The sequence below is a fragment of the Tiliqua scincoides genome, chromosome 3 (genome assembly GCF_035046505.1).
Source record: "Tiliqua scincoides isolate rTilSci1 chromosome 3, rTilSci1.hap2, whole genome shotgun sequence".
Lineage (NCBI taxonomy): Eukaryota > Metazoa > Chordata > Lepidosauria > Squamata > Scincidae > Tiliqua > Tiliqua scincoides.
In genome coordinates, this window is record NC_089823.1 from 33,969,072 (window position 1) to 33,987,071 (window position 18,000).

An 18,000-nucleotide genomic window follows, 5' to 3' on the forward strand; every position below is an offset into this window, starting at 1 on the left:
CTGCCTAGCTGTTTAGCTGTCTAGCTGTTTGCAGTTTGTTTTTGTTGTTTTTTTACTAGTCAGCAAACATAGTAACATAACCTTCTCCATGAAACAGATGTATCCGCGCCGAGATGCCTCACTGGCAGATCTGATAGCAGCTCTTTGAAAACAAAGGGATTTGCCAGACATCTGACAATATCATTTCCAGCAGATGCTGGTAGCAGGCTACTCTAAAGCATTTCACTATTCTTGATGAGCTGTTTAAGAAACAACTCCCATCCTTTTCCTGCAATGGATGTTAGGATGCATACATAGCCCCCTGGCCCCTCTGTTGTGCATGTCTGAAGGTTTGTCTTGGCTGGAGCTTTTTGCACCCAGCTTCATAAGCTAAATATCAAAAGTGTTCCTATTATAATTGTGAACCTCCCTCCCTTTCCTTACAAAAATACTCAGAACTCAACATGCCATTTTCATATTTTTATTTGACTTGGAATTGCATCCACCTAAAATGCTGGGTGCATAAACAATACCACTGCTCTGTTTGATAAAACTCACAGAAAGTATTTCACAAACTTCCAAGTCCCAACTGGGGAAAGATTCAAGTTACCAGCAATTCTGGTCTCTTATCCTATATTTTTCTGTTGTCAGGTTTTGCAAAACATGAACTACCGAGAAGACATGTTTCCAGGTTTTGTTTTTAATTCGAGTACTTTACTGTACAGCAGAACCTGGCAGTAGAATCAAGTCTTCAGATAAATGACACTTAAAATACAATACAGAAAATATCCATATTTGTACCATCCTCCTCTACAGAAGCAAAATACATTCATATCCAGATTTTTTTAAATTACAGAACATGTAATTAAGACACTAGACAGTGAGGCAGTTATTACTTGCTTTAGAGGAGATACTCTCAGCAAATTATTTTAAGACACTTGAAAGCAATCTACTTTGAAAGAAAAAGCACCATTAATACAAGAAGGCTGAAATGCTGCTGGCTCATTGGGAAGGGTAATAAAAATGTGGAGTAAATATCTAAGTTATTTAACACCTCTACAAAACAGCTGGCAAGCATGTGACTGGAAAAACACAGCAGGTTTATTCCTGACACTGTGCTTTTTACCCAGTGCTGTGCTTATAATATAAATCTGGTGTCTTATGGGTATGACCTTGCCCCCAGGCAGTCAGACCTTGAAATTTCAAGAGGGTCTGTTAATTGAAATTCACTGTACAACACAAATTGATTTTTTTAAAAGAGAAAAAAGTTAAGTTTTTAAACTTTCAAAGTGATTGTGTGAAACCATAATGGGGAAAATATTTTCCTAGGCTAATTAACCCGGTTTCATCCAAAACTAGATCTTTTTAAAATACAGATGAGTTTTAAAGATGCAACAGATTTTTTTCATTTCCTGCCAAAGTGAAAGATGAGCTCTGAGCTTTCTGTATACCCAACACAGAAGCTACTATGGCCAGGTGGGCTCGGAACACAATTGCCCAAATAGAGAAGACTAAATTATGTATAATTTATTTCACATGAAGGGTAAAGTGGTTTGCCTTCAGTATAAAAGCCAGCTGGCATTACCCTCCACTTATTTGCTGCAATGTGTAAGAGCATTTAACAAATCTTTAAACCCCCTGAGCCTATTTGTGGCTATTGAACTACCTTTCCATGGCAACATTTCCTTCTAACAATGTGCTATGTTTCAAAGACACGCATGAGGTAATGCTTTCAGCCTTTCTCAAGGAAAGCTAAAAGGTATAAAACATTCATCCTGACATTCAATGATCACTCTAAAATTCCTTCAACAACTGGGTTTTTATCTATGATGCCCAGGTCTGCCTAATCAGCCCACAACCATGCAATGTAAACAAGAATACTTCACCAGTTTCCCAAGGCTGTAGCAAGAGGCTAACTAAACATGAAGGCAAGAGCTCGTTGTACTGTAGTCTGGGCATAAGCAGAGAACCACTAGGATTCAAGAATTCAGTTATATTTGCTCTAAATAAGACATATCCTATGTTTTAGCCCACATTCTTAATACCAACACTAGCTACAGTACTTACAAATTGCCACATTGATAGAGCAAGACTCCAGTCTCAGTTTCCCAGCTTCCGGACTATGCCAATAGTGGCTGCTAAATTTTTTTCCTACTGTATATTTTCTACAATCTATTAGAATAGAAAAAATTAATACATTTAATGGAAGTTCTGGGTTGTGTATAGAATGTTTATGATAATAGCAAATACCTCACTTTGTGCTAGGCATAAGTTGAGACTTCCATTAAAAAAATACAGATGGGGAAAAAAGCTTTCACTTTTAAGACAGATGGGAGAGAGGAAATTAGATAATTCATTGGAAAGGGCTGCAAAGTAAGAAGCTTTACATGTGGAACATTGTAGGTTCACGGTTTGGTACCTGCAGGTAGGGCTAGAAGAGGCCCCTGCCCAAGAACCTGGAGAGTTGCTGCATGACCGTGTAGACCAGTGCACTCCAAACTGGAGACCACTGCATTCCAGAAAAGGCTTTTCCAGCACAAATGAAATGCTCTGTTCTGCCAGGAAGCCTCCTTACTGTGCCACCGATCTCCCCCAAACTGCATGTGGGCCAGCTGTGTCTGCCCAGAAATCCAGGCACAAAGCTTGCTGGGGCAACTGACACTGGAAGTGGCTGGAGGAATGAAGCATTCTGCTCACCTGGGGGACAGATTCGACTGTGTGCCAGATCTGGCCTGCAGGCCACAGTATGGAGAGCCCTGGTATAGACCACATTGAGCTAGATGTAGGAATAGTCTGACTCAGTGTTTCTCAAACTGGGGGTCAGGATTCACTTGGTGGGTCGCAATCCAATTTCAGGTGGGTCCCCATTCATTTCAACATTTTATTTTTAATATATTAGACTTGATGCTACCATAGCATGTGACTGCATTTGGGGAAATGTTACAGACCTATACTTTTAACAGACTACTATGCATATATTTTTAACAATGATAGTAAATAGGACTTACTCCTGGATAAGTGTGGATAGGATTGCAGCCTAGGATTGTTAAAAATTTTCCTGCTTGATGATGTCACTTCAGGTCATGACATAACTTCCGGTGGGTACCAACATGATTCTTTTTCTAAAAAGTGGGTTCCAATGCCAAATGTGTGAGAACCACTGGTCTGACTCGATATGACAGCTTCATAAGTCATGTGTGTTTAAAGGCAGCAATTCCTCCAGCATTGATTATCTGCTGCATTAAAGGCATTGGTAACCGAGCACTGGTATGCTAAAACAAAATGGGTCCAACACTCAGTTTCTTTTTGATTTGTGCAGTTTCTGCTTATGCTGATGGCAAGGCCCTGCTTCTCTTTCAAAAGGAGAAAACTTATCTTCGGTAACAAAGGCAAATTCAATCTCTCCCTGCCTTTGAACCATTCTTAGAACATGTGCATATATTGGTAATGGAAGTGACCCTTTGAAGAGCTGAAAGACTAGTCAATTCAAATGCAAAAGACGCTCAAGCACTTCAACAGGCACTTATGCCTGAGCTGAGGTTATTTCAGTTTCATTTTGTTTAGATGAAGGCTTCCATTGCCTGCAAAGGTACTGGTTCCATTCCAACTGTATGAGTAGAGTTACAATGCTCTTTGCAGGGAAGGGCCACAGTGCAGTGACAAGCAGCTGCTTTACACATAGAAGGTTGCAGGTTCAGTTTCTGGGATCACCAGGCAGGCCTAGGAAAGACTCCTCTCTGAAATCCTGGAGAGCTGCTACCAGTCATTGCAAACAATACAGAGCTGGATGGGACCAATGGTCCAAACTCATTATAAAGTGTACCTTATTTCAGCAGCAAAACTGTCACAAAGAATAGGTAAGGTATTCCTCACCAGCTGAAATACAATGATTGCAACTAAGTAAATCAACCCTTTTATACATGATCCAAAGATAGTATCACTTCCAGTCCTGTAGAACAGACCGTCATACTTTGGCCCTGTATAAATGGCACCTGCATCTATTTGACCTGATTGTCTGAACGATTATGATGGGAATGCTACATAAAACAAGAAGTCCAGCTTAAGCCAACAGCCAGAATTATTAAAATGACTTAAATATGCTATCCAAATTCCATCCGTTTTTACCATATAATTTTTTCATTTTAAATTACTTTCTGAGGCTCAGTACTATATTGCTAATTTTTAGGCTGTTTTAAAACTTAGATTCAGGTTTTTTTCACAATGGTTTTAATTTTTTCAATTTTGTGCATTATAGACCATGTTTCTGATTGAGGTTTTAGTTAGCTTTTAATAAGCTAATTGCATGCTTTGTGGCAGAGAAGAGGGGGCATTCAGCCCTGCCTTCCACTAGCCTCACAAATCACAGCTCTAAATACAAGGTCTCACCAAGGCACTTAACAAAACCACTGGAGCAACACTTTTACAAGAATGAAAAGAATTTTTAAAAAATTCTGCATGGGAATGGAAGTTCCCTTTCTAATATTCCCTCCACTGACAAAACACAGGCCATGTAATGGCAGGCTAGAGTTTGGAAATTGCCCAGTGATTTGGTTATGGTATATTAAAATTGGACTGCGTTTACCTTAGAACAATGGTTCTTAAACCTTTGTACAATCACCTGGCGAGAAGATGGGACTGCCAAAATCCTCACAGAGCTCTGTACACATTCATACTTTCTCACTATGTAAGGATCTGTGGGATGAGGCACTAATCCAACAAGGCATTAGAAGAAACCTATAAATTCTCTCAGGTTCTCTCCTAAAAGTCAGATAGCCAGCCATGGAAAGAGATGACTCAGGGAGGAACTGTTGTGACTAGAAGTTCTGGCTGCTTCTTGCAGCTTCTGTAGTTAGCATAGTTATAGTTATAGTTAGTTTGGGTGGCTGCAATGGTAAATCTTTGCTGCTAGAAGGAAAGTACCTCTGGCACTGCCTCTTCCCTGGAACTTTTGATTTCCTCTCCAGGTGGCTTGCACCTTTCCTGGGGTCCACTTTATAGTTTGAGAATCACTGCCTTCTAATGCAAGATGCTGCATTGGAACCAGAAAACATATTCTGCCCTTTAGTGACATGCCGATATCAACTTGATGACTCAACACAACCCAAGCACCAGTGCATCAATTAGCTGATTTACAATATGTATGTACATAACATGACAACCCTAGCTAATTGTACAAACTGCTTCCACAGTAAAAGCACAGAGTCTGAGGTTATGTCAAATGATATGAAAGCTCCATCTCTAGTATCTGATGTATGATGTTTCATACAAAAACACTGAACATGCATGGGTAGTCACTTCCGTACTTGCATCTTTCCTATCCTGTGACACAGTGCATGTTTCTTTCTGAGAAAAAGTTTCAGCTTACAATATGGCTTTAGAGACTGCAGTCTGTTTCCTAGCTTCCAGCAAGGAAGAGTGACCTGCCCTTAATGTTTTAAGACATGGATGATTAGATGAGTAACCAAGGAGTTAACTCCGTGTGATTGATAACGCTACTTCATACAATATCTTCAGTGGAATGTTGTAGAAGGGGGGAGCGCAAGGTCAAGAACTGAACCCAATTGCGCAAGAAGCCATGATTATATTGGCCTGTGTCAACAATTATCCCCCATAACAACCTGCGGCCAGTGTTCTCCCGCAAGGCAATCCGAGCTTCCCTCTCGGTCACATTGTAGCTGATGTTCAACAGCTGGGTGAGAAGGATGTAGCCCATGCCAGAGGTTACAATGGTGCAGTACCACACACAGGTGAACGACAGGGCAGAACTAGAAAGTAAGGAAAAATGTTTAACATTGGCATAGCTGCACAAAGAGTTTTGGACAGATATTGGCGTATTCTTCCAATAGTAAAAGTAGAAAGCTTGATCCCAATATCATGCAAGAACAAACTGCAACATCATTTTTTCCCTTCAAATGCCCATTTCATTCCATCAAAGACAGTTTCCAGACAGCTCTTTGTCATCATCTTCTCTGTCTCACAATAGGATAACAAGCACTCAGCTTTATTCATCGTCAAACCGGTATCCAAGAGTCAGCTACCTGACATATGCAACTGCTCTGGAAGATAAATATTAATACTTATATACCACTTTTCACAAAAACTGTTCTCAAAGCAGTTAAGGAATAAGAAGATGGTACCTTATCCCAAAGGGGCTCACAATCTTAAAACACGAATGACAAAGGATACATGAGAAAACAACTGGGGAAGGACACTGCTGAGATGAACTGCACAAATTTTATCTCAGTAGTTTCCAACAGCAAATAAAGTCACAGGGATAATTTCAAAATGAAGGACAGGTGGGAATGGGGTGGGGAAGATGGTTGAAATTAAGCCATGCATAACCGCATACACCCCATACACTGCCAATTGCACAGAACAGGATTTTCCTTTTAGTAGGAGCAGCAGGTGGTTACATACAAAATGGATGCCAGCAATGCGAATCAATATGGCTGCTCATGCAGGGGAAAGTAACATGCCTGAGCTGGGAAAATGAAGTACGAAGACAGGAAAATAATCCATTAATAAATATGTAATCTTCTTTATGGGTTTCCTGTTTAAATGCTGATGAACCTGTTTTTTAATTTGGTTTTATTTATTGTTCTTTACGTTGGTAGTTACCCTGGGAAGTTCTGCTTGAAAGATGGGGTAAAAATTTGATACATAGCAACTCCCTTGGAATGTGATACACTGACAAGGCAGGAAAGATAATGACAAGAGTTGTCAGAGGAAACAAGTTGAGCATCTGGACAGGCAAGAGGAAAGAACACAGCACAACCAACATGACCATCATCTGAGAAATGTTAGGATCTGAGCATAGGAGGGAAAGGAGGGGAGCAAGATGCTTGCAATGAGTCACCCTAGAAAGCAATAATGTTTTCCTGAGTAAAGCACAAAAGTGACCAAGCAAATAAAACCACTGGAATTTACCTTTTGTTTCAGCCACAGAATTGCTCTGCAAGGCCATTTTGGCAGATCACAAGCATAGACACACATGTGCAGGGGAGTGCCTTAGCCTACTGATCTGTTAACACAAAGCCTCCCAAGGAAAGTGCTTTAACATTAGTGATAGAGCGCGATACCATAGTCTTTTGAGACTGAAGGTTGCCAATACCAATTACCCAACAAGAGCCTCGGGAGAAGGCATAGGAAGAGAGCCAGGCTCAAAGACTGTGCTTCAGATAAGCATTTCTCTCACCTGTAGTCCGCATACACACCAGGGCAGTAGAACAGTGCCTTGATGGTGGCCTTCCCCCTACAGATGGTGTCCAAAGTCAAAGAAATTCCATACACTGCGGTGAGCAGAAAGAGGGAGAGAGCGAAGACAAAGGCTGGATGGTTCTGTTCCCCAACACAGCTGTTAATCCTCCAAGGGACAAAGGAAACACATTTAAGATGAAATGATTTATAAACAAAGTGCCAGATTCAAAATGCCCATAAATGCTTGTCCTCATTTGGTTTAAGGTAATAATCCAAGTGTACTGACTGACTGTTACACTAGGCTGGATTGGATGTAAGCCAAATTATGGCTTAGTGTTGCATGCCCCATCCTCAGGCCCACATGGACCCTCCTCCATTTGTGCATGGCAATTCCTTCCCCCCTTTTCTGGTCTGAGGCTAACCACAATTTTCCATTTCATCCAAAATCAGAGTTTGCACTCATCCTGTAACCAGGATCAGAGCATGGTGTACAAACAGAGCATGAACAAATCAGAAGAGAGTTGGAAGGGGGCTTCCAGTGACTTGAGTATACCAGTCCCAGACTACCCCCGTATTGCAACATCCTCCAAATGGTGTACCTACCCTGAACCTCTTCCATTACCCTCTGCCAACCCAGATCTGAGGAAGAAGACATCTCCATTTTTTTTATGACCTGCATCTTGAAATGATACAAAGTGGGCACAGAATGAAGTGTGCAGATTTGCCCAATCATGGAAATGTTGGTGTTTTTATTATGCAATTCCTCCCAGTGGGTTTAAGAACTGACCCCTCCCCTGTTGGCCTTCTAGTGAGGGCTGGAGACTTTCCTTTCACACCTGGCCTTTCTTTCTCAATTAGTTGCTTTGGGGTTTTATTTACTTATTAGTAGAATTTATATCCCACCTTTCCACTCCAGAAAGAAGCACTTTTGTGGTCATAATTTGTTTTAATTTTTGTTTAATTGCACTATATTGTTTTTCTTGATTATCGCACCTTATATTTTGTTCCTATTTTGACATTATACTGTTTTTTCCCCTCTATATGTACTTTGTGTACTCCATGTATTTGTAGGAAAGGTAGGCTATACATCATTTAAATAAATACTATTTTCCTACACCAACCACACAGCCTTGAATGAGGCCATTAAGCCATTTTCACACCAGTATGCCATTTTCAACCACTGTGCCGTGGCATACTGGTGTGCCATGGGAATTTGGGAGAGGGTCATATATTAGTAGGGCCATTGGGGATGTGAGCCTCCCATTGATAGCACAGTGTGCCTTGTCAATTGTCAAAAAACTGATGGTGTGCCTTGACCATTTTAATACCTTGCCAGTGTGCCATGAGATGAAAAAGGTTGAAAATCACTGCATTAAGGCATCATAACATTTACAACCATTGATGGTATAACATTTTTTAAACTATCCTTGAGAACACTTGTGGTTTTAGCAGAAGATAAATTCCCAAACATGACCTGAATGCAAGTAGCATCAAATATTGAGACTTGGAGCCAGTCTATTGTACAGATCTAATTGACACTCAAACCACCAGTCAAAGACTCCGGACACACACCAGACTAAAGGAGAAGGGAGGAGCCACAGCTTGCCGGTAAAAGGTGTCAGAAAGAAAAGATGAAACAACCTGAAACCTCAAGGAACGTACCAGACACAGTGATGATCCAGTCTCTTCACACACCTGCTGCATATCCGGCAGTGCCCAGCTCGTGCTGGCCTAAGCAGTTGACACTTGGTGCACCAGTCCTCAGTAATCCTACCTGGGTCCTCTTTGAACAACCTGGAATAGCCCTCAGTGTTATTGTTCATAACAATGCCAGTTACAGCTGCTCTGTAAAGCCCATTGGAGCTTCCCAAGCCATTCCTGTTTGCTGTGCTGCCGTTCCCTTGGCAAAGTGCTTTGTCACTGTTTGTTTGGCAAAGGTAGCCAGGGTCTCTCTTGGCTCGAATCAAGGCCACAAGCATGAGGACCATGCCACAGGTGAGAAGAGTCACCTGTCTGTGCCCCACATGGCCTCGGGGAACCACTTCCTGGAGGAACACGTAATACATGTAGCCCAGGGAGAAAAGCCCTAGACTTAAGAAAAAGAGAGTTCGTCCCTTCTTCTTGTGTGTGAGGTAGTAATACCACAGCACCAGTATAGGAAGTGATATCAGGATAACAACAGCCAAGAGAAAGTGCAAGGCTGCTATGTGAAGGAAGACTGGCAATAAGATGATTGGTGGAAGGAGGCTGATATCAATCTTGACAGCCCCCTTGAGCCATGGGAATCGAAAGCGGTCAGCAAAGGTGTCTGCTATTCTCTCCAAAATTCCTGGGGGCAAAGATCTGCAAGTCAGCCACCTGTTAGGGAAAAGCACAAATTTCTGCTCAGATACAACTAAAGAAGCAAAGAAATACATCTGCGCTGGCTTCTCTCTCTCTCTAAATCCCCCCTCTTTGTGCCAGGGGTCAGGAGGTTCATACATCTGAGGCAACTTCACATGTTGTGAGAGACAAGCATGCATGTCACATAGTTACTCTTGGTTTCAGCCCAAGAGTTGGATTTGCTTACCTTGGTGCCTAACAGTCTCCTTGCCTGAGCTCAGTGGTTTTCAAACTCTCCAGGAGAGTTTGAGTCACTATAAGTTCTGGCGGGGGGGGGGGGGGTCGAAGGCAGCCGCGTGATCCTCAGGGGGCTGCAGGGGCTTGGGAGCACTTACCCAAGCCTCCTACAGCCTCCCCAGGGTGCAGGGAGCTTGGTGCGAACCTTTGTTAGAGCTCCCTGCAGCAGTGAATGTAAAAGCGGAGCGATCTCACCCCACCCCCGCTAAAGCTCCCTTTTTGCAATGTTTTGGGCTGCCTGGAAATGGATGGAGATGCCAGCACAGGGCAAAGGAAGCAAAGGTGTGTGTGACTTTCAGTACCCCCACCCCATTCACATTGAGACAAATCCACAAATAAAAAATCTGTGGATAAATAGGCTGCACCTGTAGTTGTTAACAACAGAGACAGTGTGCCATCCCAGAAGATTACAATGTGCCCCATCACATTGTAAAAGCATAAAAGCAGTATTGGGAGGGGTGGGGTTACCCCCTGCTAAATTGCCACAACAGAAAGCTAGTTTCTTTGAGGGCAGCTGTAGACCTTTTGTACTGGATATGCAAGAAATCTTTTATGGCCCAAATTTCTGTGTCCTATTTCTCTTATCTATAAATTTAGAAATATGTGTGAGCAGGAGAACCATACATACACCCCAGGGAAGCCATGCAATAATCATCTACCCTATATTACACATACCCATTTCTGACTGAAAGCACGATGAGAGAAACACCTGCATGGCTTCCCTATAAGGCATTACACAGAAATCCAGAGAAAAGGTCACATCAAAGGCAGTCCTTTTTCTCCAATGTGCCACCCTGCTTTGGAAGTTTGTTGCCCTAACTTAATCCTTGCTGAACAGAAAGATCTCGCCCCATGGCCAAGAGCAGGATCACTGTTCATTCTCCTGAAATGCTTTGTTGAAAAGTTGCCGCAAGAGCTGAAATTCAACAGGTGAAGCTTTCCATCATTAGAACAAACAGTTTCCGGTGACTGTCCGTCTGTTAAAGTCAAGCAGCTCTGGCATTAAAAACACAGCCAACCCCAAACAACAACGGCATCGAACCGCACAGGAGGCCCATAGTGCCCACCCTTTCTCAGAAGGCAGGGAGAAGAGAGAGGCAACATAAGAACATAAGAAGAGCCCCACTGGATCAGGCCAAAGGCACATGTAGTCCAACTCCTGTATCTCACAGTGGCCCACCAGGTGCCTCAGGGAGCACGCAAGACAACAAGGGACCTGCATCCTGGTCCCCTCCCCTGCAGCTGGCATTCTGTGGTAGCTACTTCTAAAACCAGGAGGTTGTACATTACACATCACGTAACCTGTGATGGACTTTTCCTCCAGAAATCGGTCCAATTCCTTTTAAAGGCATCCAGACCAGATGCCATCACTACATCCTGTGGCAAGGAGTTCCACAAATTCGTTTCATAGGAAGGTTGCACATCCCCAACCCAGCTTGTAACCTGTGGTGGACATTAAGGACAGGGCAGGAATCACACCCTGAACCCAGACTTCCAAGTCAGGTCTTTTGAGAGGAGGAGGACCCTCCAAGAGCCCCAGCAACGGGGTGCCACCCCGCCTCCCTACCTCTCACAGCACTCGTCCAGGTCCTCGCACTCGCAGAGGCAGGCCGCCAGGTGGCTCCGCTGGCCCTTGCGATCCAGGTACTCGCAGCAGCAGAGGGCATCCTCCATGCCCGGGCCTTCGGGTTTCCTCCGCCCGGGTTTGGTCATGTTTGCTTCTCCGGCAGCCTCAGTCCTGCCAGCCGGGCTCTGACGGGCATCGAAGAGGAGCGGGCGGGCGGAGGAAGCCTTTGCAGCATGCGGAGGCACCGGGGCGCACCTGGCTGGAGGAGCCAGGCAGTCAAGAAGGCATGAGGGGGTCCAGGCAGCAGCTCTGCAGGATCTCACAGAGGGGTCTCCTTGCCCTGCTCTGTGCAGGGATGCTGCCGCCGCTGCCAGCAGGGTATGGGGATTCTTCTGCCATGCGAGGCGTGCGCCCCGCCGCTCAGCCGCAGCCTCCTGGACGCGCACATGGACCAAGTGGCAACTTACTGGCGTGCCCGGAGAGAAAGGAACCCCATTCCTGGTGCAGCTGCAGCTGGCATTGGTGGCGCTGGAGCAGAACAGCCTCCCCTGCGCTCCCCACCAAGCCCACCTGTGCCCTCCAGCCAGGGCAGCAACAGGCACCCACTGCACGCCTCCTCCAGAATCCGCCGCCCTGCTCCCAGCTCTCCCCTAATCGTCCTCGCCGCGCCTGCAAAGGCTTCCGGCTTCCTCGGAATGCCGGCCTCTTCCTCTGGGCGGTGGCGTCACTGGCGCTGCCCAATGCCTGCCTGCGGGAGGTTTAGGGAGCGGGGAAACGCCCCGCAATCTCCAAGGTGCATCGCAGCAGCGGCACAGGCTGAAGTCCCCACCGCCTTTGCCTTGGGCTGCTGCAAGGGGGCCCCAGACTGGCGGCTCCGCTTGGGACTGCTGCCAGCGAAAGAAAGCGAACTTTCTTTGCACTTGGGCAAGGAACAGGTTCTCACGATACTCAAGGAGAGGGGACATGATTGAGACATACAAAATCATGCAAGGGGTGGATGCGGGGGGGGGGGTTCTTTTCCCTCTCGCACAACACCAGAACCAGGGGACGTCCACTAAAATTGGGAGAGTTAGGACAGCAAAAAGAAAATATTTCCTTACCCATTGTGTGGTTAGTCTGTGGAACTCCTTGCCACAGGATGGCAGCTGTCCTAGATGCCTTTAAAAGGGGATTGGACAAATTTCTGGAGGAAAAGACCATCACAGGTTATGAGCCATGATGGGTATACACAACCTCCTGGTTTTAGAAGTAGGCTACCTCCCATGCCAGATGCAAGGGAGGGCACCAGGATGTGGGTCTCTTGTGTTGTGTGCTCCCTGGGGCATCTGGTAGGCTGCTGTGACATACAGGAAGCTGGACTAGATGGACCTTTGGCCTGATCTAGCAGGGCTCTTCTTATGTTCTTAGTTGGATGATGGGGAAACTGGGGTTAGGTTCCAGGGGACCCTCTTCACCATACACTCTTTGAACTTTGTGAACTAAGCTTAAAATCTTAAAACTAATCTAAAAACTAACCTTTGTAATTAGCCTTAAAATCTATGGGGCTGGGTGATAGTGAGGACTCATCAATATCTGATTCTTCCTCATTTGTACTTACTATCCATTGAAGGTTGCTGGCCCAACAATAAGGCTTCAGAGTTCAGCAGTGGGAAGGGGGTTGATTCACCCTCCTGCACCTGTCTCTTACTTGCCCCAGTCCCAGAGCAGCCCTCAGGTAGCCTTCCGGAGACCTCTCATCACTAAGGTTGTAAAGGTTCAGTTGGAGTCCCCAAGATAGTGGAGCAAGTCTGGAAATGGACACAAATGTGTCTGATGATTCTCCATGAGCCAATACCCGTTTGATGCAGAAAATTGACTCTACCCAGATAACTTCCTTTAAAAAATGAGTATAATTGGCTGGCTGTGATTACCACAACCCCCTCCCCCACCAGCCATCTCATAGCTGTGCCAAACCCCCCATGTGCACTGGCACAGTATAGGCAGATATCAAGAGGTAGGTGACAATTCTGCCACTCACAGGTAAGCAAATTTGCCTTTAAAGAGAATTGACTGTATATGCATGTCCCACAACTGTCCGACAAGGCATTCTACTGTGGGAGAGAGAATGAGGAGTGTCTCTCTCAGTAGGCACCTTATGCTCATGGATTGGTTAGGTAATTTTGAGGATTTGCAGTACACTTAATTGTGAGCAGTTTTATCAAGATACAGTACTGTCGTCTGCAACTTCTTCAAGCCCACCCTGCATTACTGAGAGCTTTTCTGTGCATGCAGTTATTTACACTGAAGTATATTACACTGGCCATAAGTGATGTTTTGGGGTTTTTTCCCCCTTGCCCAGTGTAATGGATGGGCCATACTTATTTATAAAAAATACTGTAGCTGCAATTCCAATATATTTGTTATCGTACATCACTGATACATCAGATCAGCACTGACATAGGGTAACGGAGTGGTAGTCTTGTTAGCTTCTTCCATTACAAAGAAGCAAAAAAGGAAGCGCAAGCAACTCTTAACGCACCCCCTTTCACCAGTTTGTCATACAAGATGACTCTTCCGTATGAAATATAGAACCTTTGCCAGCTCTACAGACAGCAGGGGTTGTAGTTATGGAATTTTGAACTGGTGGGCTCAGCAATTCTCAGGCAGAAGCTTCCTTTGCCAGCTGTTTTCAAGCAAGGTAGGCAAGAGTCAAGTTTGCTTTTAAAAAAACATGGTGGCATGCAATTTCATTCCATTAGAATTATTTCTGTCTCTCTGGTCCTTTCTAGATCATGACCTTTCTTCCCCCTCGTGCCCCTGGCTGGTCCTTGCTTGATTTAATTATAGTTTTTCCAACCATCCTCACTATGCCTCACCTCCAACATTCATGGCTCAAAAGTCACTAATAGCTATTTGCATTAACAGTAACCTTATTGCTTTTTCGGAAGCTAAGCAGGGTCAGGCCTGGTTAGTACTTGGATGGGAGACCGCCTGGGAATACTGGGTGCTATAGGCTTATACCATAGTCTTTCGAGACTGAAGGTTGCCAACCAGTGCCATTCTGAGTATGGTTATCCAAAAATCCCACTGAGCTCCACAAGCATTACTCCCTAGTAAGTATTCTTAGGATTGTAGCCTTATTATGTTATTCTGATGCAGTGGGGACACAGGGCATAGTTGTCTCTTGTGTTTTCAATTTCAGGAGGCCAAGAAAAATTAAAAAGTCAATGTAATGAAGCTATACACAGCTTTGCCTTCTGAAAACTTTATTAGATCATCTCTTTATAATTATTACAGAAACATCTGTAACTGGTATCATTTTCCTACAGATTATATACAACATTCAGCTCCATATTTTTTATATAAAATTGCTAATGTAGTGTTCAAGTACAAAAAGTTGCAGAACATCAGAAAAGAAGTCACAGAAAATGCCTTCATTTATTTTTTACCTGATTAGCTATTTATGATATTGATTTTCATGGTTTTTACTAGAGATATTCTGGGAACGTGGGTAGGATACCAATTACTCCAATATGTTCTTGAGTACACATAGTACAATGTACAGTACTTTCATGATTTTTTTTTAGCTGGGGTTGCTTTGATCTGCCTCCTAAAGCTCATTCCCTATATATACGCACACACAAGGAGAAAGGCACTCATGAAGAAAAGCTGGTGAGAATTAGAGCCCTAAAAATAAACAAGACACAAATTCATTCCACTTCAGTTAAGTATCAGCATAGGCAGAATGAGGAAGTGAGCTCACAATTTTATTTGTGCACACTTTATTTACTTTATTCTGTATTTCTGGAAGAGCACTTAGAAAGCCTCTTGCATTTCTTCACTAACTGTGATATCAGTGTTCTTAATTGTAGTGCAACATTCCCATCTCATGATACCATACTTACAAAAAGAACTCTGTGCACTCAGTAAACAAATCAGATGAATATGTTACTTGTGTTTTTTATTTTTAAAAATTCAGGGGCTTTAAAAAAAAAAAAGGTTTTGTGCATGTATGGATGCTTACTGAGAAATGAGCTGAAATGACAGTAGATGGAAGGAGGTAGAATTACCAGGACCTATAAGACCAAAACACCCATAAAAGCAAAACACAACCTACAAGTAACACTGTGGTACACAGATATTTAGAACATTGCAGATGGACTTTTAAGACAGCTTTTTTTTTTTTGAAAAGTTACATGTGGTATATTACAGAAGAGCATATGGAGAACCTTTCTGTGAGACAATGTTTGTGAGACATCCTACATTGTATCTTTCATAATAGTGATTCTTGAAACCTATAAGATCCCAGATTACACTTCTTTACATAGCTTTATCAAAGATGCTCTCTGAAATTTGCATATCACACCATTACCAGACAACACAGTGTTCTTGCACATTCACACCAGGTATTCACAGTTCAAGAAATTACTCACAAAAAGATGTCAAAATTGAATCAGAAGGATTCACGAGGTAGGAGGAGAGTTTAAATGTGAACTGATTTTGTAGAGATCTTTATTAGCTGTGAAAGTGGCTGCTGAGCAAATTGTGAGGGGGGAAAAAGAAAACATAGTTTCACTGCTGGTATATCTTCATTTTTCTTTGTAGTTGATTTTAGTGACATTATCAGCTTCCAGGCTTCCCACTGTTGGTCTTGTTCAGGTGATCAAAGCTACTTTGGAGCATAGAAAGGGAACTCTTCAGCTACAGAGATAAAATCCAATAAAAATACTAAATTATGGTGATAGGTTTTTGTTTTTAAAGAAATTAATTCTCTCAAGCAATGATAGTGTTCTGTGCAAATTCATATTTAAATAATCTATTCTTAAAGTATATATTTCCCTTGCAAATTTTACTGAGATGCACAGAATATTATTTTTAAAAAGGAAGAAAGAAGCAGTGACAATTAGTAATCAATTAAACAAGCAAGCAACTAACAGGAATGTTGTCTCTCAAACACCTTTAGTGTTATTCTTTTGCACTATGCATATACAAATAAACACGTACTGTCACATATGCACATCTCAGCATGAATGCTTCCTCAGTTCCTAAACAACCTTATTAAAATATGTTCTGGAACTGCGGTCTCCAAACTGGAGACAACTGCATGCTGCAAACAGCCTCCCCAGCATGACCAGAGCCATTCTGCGGGGGTGGCTTCCACTGTCACCACTGATTGCCCCCCCATGTTCACTCTGCCCACCGTGTTTGCCAGGAAATCCTGGAGCAGAGATTGCTGGGGCAGCAGAATGAGGAAGCAGTGGGCAAAGTGAACATGGGAAGCAATCAGTGGTGACAATGGAAGCCTCCCCTGCAGAACAGTAAATTCTGTTCAGGCAGAGGAGGGATTAGCGAGGGCGCTGGATCCAGCCCACTGGTTGGAGTTTAGAAAGCCCTGTTCTGGAATATCAATATCCTTTTGCTGAACAGCTAGGATGGTATAATCAGCATAATGCTAATTATTATGCATATAAAGCTCACTGGTTCAAATTTGTGCATCTGACTACATAGCATCCAAATGCTGCAGAGGTATTCCTAATAAGATGCTTGAACTCCAGTTTTTTCCAGATCATCCACATGCAAGTTTTATTCTCAGATGTTTGTAAGCAAGGATAACAAATAGGAACATCTACCTGTTCAAGCAATGCTATAGAATCTCTTAGCACCCCTTTCACATGCTGGACTTGGTCTGTGTCATGCCGAGAGGCTCTCTCTCTTGATGCTGCATTAAGGGCTAAACTGAAGAGGGGAAAATAGCAACTTTGAGATCTGGAATGAAATATTTGCATCACAGTAACCCAAAATCTCTGGTTTATCTATTTTATCTTAGCCTTTAGCATTATTAGCATGATCCATATGAGCTGATTCCCGAATTAACATACCCAGTAATTGTGCCCTTAGAGGCACTTGTAGGTAACAAATACCCAGAGGGACCATCTGTATTGTTAATATTCAAACTGAAGACTCAAAGCAGGACATAACTAAAGGCTTTTCATAAGAGAGAACGGAGAATGAACATGAAAAAGTTAAATATGGAGAAGTCTACTATTATCAAGGCTTGTGTGCGAAACAAGCATATACAATCTCATGCTGAAAGTTAGGTGTCTACACTGAGAAAGCCATATATATGCCTCATTACAGTTTTCCCTTCCAAACCTAGTTCTTTGTACATCCAAACTATTTGAATGGTGAGGCAAAGTCCTGTGGGATGGTGGGGTGGGGGTGTAGTGGAAAAAATAACTCACTTTACAGATCCTTCTTCCTGAAGGTGAACACGGTAAAACGACTGAGCTGCATGTTCGATCTTTGACAGTTTGAGGAACAACGTTACGTTCAGCAAAACTAGCAAGAGCAAACTGCAAAGGGGAGAGGAGAAGAAAAACGACTGTTTCATTATTGTTCCTATTTTTTTGTCTAGCAGGAAGAGAACAAACCAGGTGAGAACTAAGATGATAATAAAAAGAAAGGATATCAGGCACTTCCCAACAATCCTCGAAGGATATGGCTGTTGATAAAGAAAGCCACACATTTTCTCTTTTAAATGGCATACACACCCTTTTCAGAAATTCTAAATGTGCAGAGCCTTAACCTCAAGAACACTTAGAGTGTGCTTGGAAAGCCAATGCCCTCCCTCTCCCTGCCTGCAGCTACATACCCTAAAC

The 18,000-nt window shown here is 43.2% G+C and overlaps 2 protein-coding genes across 2 annotated transcripts in view; both read right to left on the minus strand.

Annotated features, from left to right (window-relative positions):
• Positions 1 to 4,326: 4,326 nt before the first annotated feature.
• On the minus strand, positions 4,327 to 11,998 carry ZDHHC23 (zinc finger DHHC-type palmitoyltransferase 23). The gene is made up of 4 exons (XM_066621757.1): positions 11,363 to 11,998; positions 8,839 to 9,534; positions 7,175 to 7,342; positions 4,327 to 5,744 (listed from the first exon to the last, which is right to left on the minus strand). Exons 1-4 carry the CDS (start codon positions 11,506 to 11,508, stop codon positions 5,477 to 5,479), a joined length of 1,278 nt encoding a protein of 425 aa, XP_066477854.1. The 5' UTR covers positions 11,509 to 11,998; the 3' UTR covers positions 4,327 to 5,476.
• A 3,745-nt stretch (positions 11,999 to 15,743) lies between these two features.
• GRAMD1C (GRAM domain containing 1C) overlaps positions 15,744 to 18,000 on the minus strand; it is a 72,891-nt gene continuing 70,634 nt past the window's right edge. Inside the window, exons 16-18 of the mRNA XM_066621259.1 lie at positions 17,584 to 17,694; positions 16,972 to 17,077; positions 15,744 to 16,042 (exon numbers count right to left, since the gene is read on the minus strand). Of these exons, the coding sequence (XP_066477356.1) occupies positions 15,965 to 16,042; positions 16,972 to 17,077; positions 17,584 to 17,694 (295 nt within the window). The 3' untranslated portion in view covers positions 15,744 to 15,964. The remainder of the gene's footprint in view (positions 16,043 to 16,971; positions 17,078 to 17,583; positions 17,695 to 18,000) is intronic.